Raw genomic sequence first — 4767 nt, forward strand, 5'->3', positions numbered from 1 at the left:
AAAAAGCAAATATACTATTATCCATTGGTCCTAAAATTGGAAAAATAATATAGTATAGAAAAAAATATCAACCTATATATATTTTATTATTAAAAATAAGAGGTTCTTAACATAGCAGTCTTTATTAGGAATAATAGTCATTTAGCACAGTGGCAGTAGTGACCTCTGTATTGCAAATATTATAGGCAGTTTTGACATGCGCGTCACTATTGACTGCAAAGTAAAAAAAAAAGTCTTGTTATCTATGGTTTTTAGCAGCCATTTGTTATTCGTGCCGAAGTCTTCGAAAAGTTGTGTATCAAAATGTTACGGTCAGCTTCTGGTGCCTTTATAAATGTTGTCAGGAAATCCCTAGTCCCAGCATCTAGGGTTTCTTCCGTCATTCCTGCCAGGTGGTCACATGATGGTCCAGTTGAATCCGACGAAGAATTTGATGCCAGGTTAGACTTATAGTTTGACGTTATGTAACTGAAAATAATATTACTATCGGTAAAATAATCTTTATTATCCATAGCTTTTATTTATTGAATAAGTATTTCAACCAAGCTTTTACAATGCTTAATATAATTTGACTAAAAAATACTTTGATTGACAACTGTGTTGATAATATTAAATGTGGTATTTTTTAAATAAAATAAACGAGGCTACTGCTTAAAAATATGCTAAATATTAACAGAAAGATCGATTTGAAATAACCTTAATCTTTATACATAGATTTAAATATTGTATATACCCATTGTATCCAGTAAGAAAAATTAGACTTGAGACGAAGAAACAAGCTAATAAGACTAATTTATTTTACAATAAGAGAATACTTTAAAATAAATGAATTCAATAATTTGTAAACTTAACGTCATCAAATTTACTCCTTTTAATTTCAGATATGAAGCTTTCTTCAACAGAAAAGACATTGACGGATGGGAAGTCCGTAAGGGCATGAATGACCTCTGTGGTATGGATCTTGTACCTGACCCAAAAATCATCAAGGCAGCAATGCATGCCTGCAGGAGGGTTAATGACTATGCCCTCGCAATTAGGTTCCTTGAAGCTTGCAAAGACAAGTGCGGTCCTAGAGTAGGAGAAATCTACCCCTATATTATCCAAGAAATTAAGCCCACACTTACAGAACTTGGTATTGAAACTCCAGAGGAAATTGGCTACGACAAGCCTGAGTTAGCTTTAAAAAATGTTTTTGACATGTAAAGGCATTGTGATAAAAACTGAAGATGTAGAAGAATTTATGTAATAGTTATGTTATTGATTTTATTTAAATATGAGGAAAGTATAATTTGAGTATACCATTAGTTCCATCTGATTGTTTAATAAAGGCTTGTCTAACATGAGTTTGTTTTTATTTCTACATCAAACTAAAAGTGCTAGATGCACTGGGTTGGCATTTTAAAAGAAAAATTGCAACATATAATGCATTTCAGCATGTACATTCTGATGAGGAAAGTCAGTAGGCAGTAACATTTTTATGCAGTTATTCATAAATACATTTAATAAGGGTGGTCAAGCACCAGGCGTTCAATTTGAACATTAATTACATATATGAGAACAACTTATCATTACACCATGCAACCTATAATGACACAATTTGTGATATTACATTAGTAAAAGAGAAGTATCATTGTACCATAAACAAACTGACTCAATTGCAGGTGATTGCTGAAATTAACTCAATGAGAGCTATGAGTGAAGAACTGTCCTAACAGTTCCATTAGTTAGTTTATATAATTTTCATGTTCTAACATGAAAATTATATAAACTATATATTCCAAATATATTTTTTTAAATTATCTAAGCGCATTTTATTGAATATAATGCTCAGTGAATTTAAAATGTAAAAAAGTGTCTTAAGTTTTATTACAGATCATACCTTGAGCCTGAGAAAGATATTGATTTTGTTGCATCACAAAGAAGAAGGGCGAAAATTTAATTACGGGCTATGATTTTGCACACGTATTTCGGCACATGCACATATTATGGAAAAAATATACTTATGATAGAAGTTTGATTAATCAAAAAAAAATTATAACTACAATTTGGTATCAAGAATAATAATGTATCGTCTGACAGCAGGCGGGTTATGAAGCCAATTTAAGTACATCCTGTCAATCAAGGATAAGATGCATTAAATAGTAGTATCTAATGCATCTTATCCTTTTAATGTATTTTAACTAGTATGTATGTATATATAGTTCATTTTGGCTCTGCTAAAGTGGGATTGTATACCGACCCTCAGGGAGACACCGAGAGAGTGCCAGGCTCTATGAAAAATTCATATTACTTGCTATTTTCTATTATATAATTACCTTTAAATACTACTAACGTTCGGCGCTATATGGTACGTTTCCAGAGCGATAAGAATAATATGCGTAAACTTGAAAATAATAGCTAAAATCACAAGTAAGGCATCAAAGTAAAAAATCAGAGAGTGAACTGTAACTGCGGCCTTGTCTACACATCCTGCCGCTCGCAGCTACAGGGCTCATCCACCAGGTCCTCATCCAAAGGGAGTGAGGACCGATAGTGTTCATTACATATAGAACTAAAGGTAGTACATTAAATTTTAATTCGAATATTTCTTGAACCTAGCTTTACATTCACGTAATAAAATTAAGCTTTTTATTGACAACTGTTTCTCATGGTTTAATAATGTTTTCTAATGTTAATTTGATGAGATGGTAAATTGGAAAATAGTCAGTAGTTTATAAAATGAATTATATAAAAAATGATTGTTATTGTTCTTACTTATATATGAACGACAGGTAGATAGGTATATTTTATGGTATATATATATTTTATGATATATAAATAAATACATAACTGTTTTCTTTTTGTTTCAAAAATCCCTATAAAATGAAACGGATAATCAGTATTATTAGGTACCTATTCCTTAATGCCTGCCTGGTACTATTGAATAGTACTTATCAGTTAATATACTTGATATTAGAGATAAGATAAATGTGTGAATTGTAACGAATACAAAAATGTAATTATATGAATCTTTTGATATTTTAAATTAATAATGTTAAACCCTGACATTGTCAAAATATTCCATGAATTTTGTCATAAAATACTACAACTGATTTTAAGTTAATTTTGCAACTTGAGAAGTTGCTAAATCAACAATAGCTTAACTAAGTGGATGTATCGTGGTTTTAACCTACGTTGAAAAGTATAATAAAACAAAACCAAATGTACGTAAATACTTTATTTATAATGATTGCAATATTCACACAGTCATACCATTATTTACAACCACAAATTATTGTACTTAACAACAAAATTGTGCTTTTCATTTCTAAACATAAGACAAAACACAATCGCTCTTTGGTTTAAATTAAAATAAATTACTAAACGCATGATAAACTAAATAAATATTCAAATGACAAAACAATTGGTACATCACTTGTCTTTTCGTACGACAAATAAATTTCATCATACATTTAAAATATATCGATTTGTACTTTGCTATGACTTCTATCCTTATCACTAATTTTGACTATAATTTTTAAATTAATATTAATTTTAGGGTCAACCGTTTGAACCTAATAATATAGGTTTAATAACATACAAATGGCGATAGTTATCATCTAGGCTTCTCTATTTGAAAGCTTAGAGTCAAATATCTCTGGTATTGCTAAGGAAACTTTATTACCACATTTAAAACATCGATATATTGGATTTGAAACCCTGCGCGGTAATTAAAATTTTCAATAAGTACAGTTAAATACATCAATTACTTTAATTTGCCTAGGTAGGTACGTATGTTACAAATTTAATTATTATAAAAGTTTTTTTTTGTATATCTTTAGTAGACTAGATTCTTTCCGCTAATGACTGTCGGTAGACTAGAATGAAACGTTCGCGTAACAAACAATAAAAATAAATTAAAACAACATTTTACTTAACAAATATCCTTAAATAAATTATGAATTAGAGGAATGTAGTTCACACAATAAATAATAATGTAGATACATTTTTAACATAAAAATAAACGATAAGTTTTCATCGTCTACGTAAAATAAACGCGTGTAGTAAAAAAAATATTGCACAAATCTGGGATTTAGATTAACACCAAATAATTAAAAAAAACACTAAAACATACTAAATGTTCTAGTCTCGGGTGGTTGAAAGATAATTTTAATAATAATAAATAAATTAAACTAAGCGTTGAATAAATTAAATAAATAGTTATTCCCATTTTATGGATCCTTAGTTACCGATCAAGGAGATAAGGTTTTTTAATAAAATTACGCTACTTAGGATGTAATTTGCGACACGGTCACACGTACGCACGCTTCAAGCGCGACACGTAATCCTACTTTTCATTATTGAGAAAATTTAAAATTGAACAGAGTAAAACTTAAACGCATCTATTATTAATTAGCCAATTTTAAAATCAAAAAGCAGTATTACTGATCGCGCTCCACAGATTCTCACTCGTGAATTATCCCTAGAAAATATAACCCTTTACCCGCTCTCGACACGTTCATAACACTATGTTCGTCTACAAATGCCAATCGTCATTTCCGATACATAAAAATCGGGAAATGCATAAAATTTATTAAACATTACTATAATTTAACTGCAAAATGTGTCACATGACGGAAGTACTGGTTTTTATAGTAAAAATCGTGAATTTGAAATCGTCTCGCTTTCTACGGCCGGCTTCTCCATGAACTACTTATTATTCAGTAAAGCAGAGGTTATTTAAGTCGGAAGTGTGGAGAGGCGCCGGCGCGGCGGCGGGCGCGGGGC

At 30.4% G+C, this 4767-nt stretch overlaps 1 protein-coding gene across 1 annotated transcript; it reads left to right on the forward strand.

Moving 5' to 3' along the window:
* The first annotated feature begins 244 nt into the window (after positions 1-244).
* On the forward strand, positions 245-1343 carry LOC125065880 (cytochrome c oxidase subunit 5A, mitochondrial). The gene is made up of 2 exons (XM_047673739.1): positions 245-440; positions 882-1343. The coding sequence occupies exons 1-2, from the start codon at positions 304-306 to the stop codon at positions 1201-1203; spliced, it is 459 nt and encodes a 152-aa protein (XP_047529695.1). The 5' UTR covers positions 245-303; the 3' UTR covers positions 1204-1343.
* The last annotated feature ends 3424 nt before the right edge of the window (positions 1344-4767 follow it).

This window comes from Vanessa atalanta, chromosome 1 (genome assembly GCF_905147765.1).
Source record: "Vanessa atalanta chromosome 1, ilVanAtal1.2, whole genome shotgun sequence".
Lineage (NCBI taxonomy): Eukaryota > Metazoa > Arthropoda > Insecta > Lepidoptera > Nymphalidae > Vanessa > Vanessa atalanta.

Excerpts from the sequence above, each read along its gene's own strand:
- LOC125065880 (XM_047673739.1), top strand. The coding sequence starts at position 304 with ATGTTACGGTCAGCTTCTGGTGCCTTTATAAATGTTGTCAGGAAATCC. Across the intron at positions 441-881 it reads GACGAAGAATTTGATGCCAG|ATATGAAGCTTTCTTCAACA; the intron begins GTTAGACTTATA and ends TTTTAATTTCAG.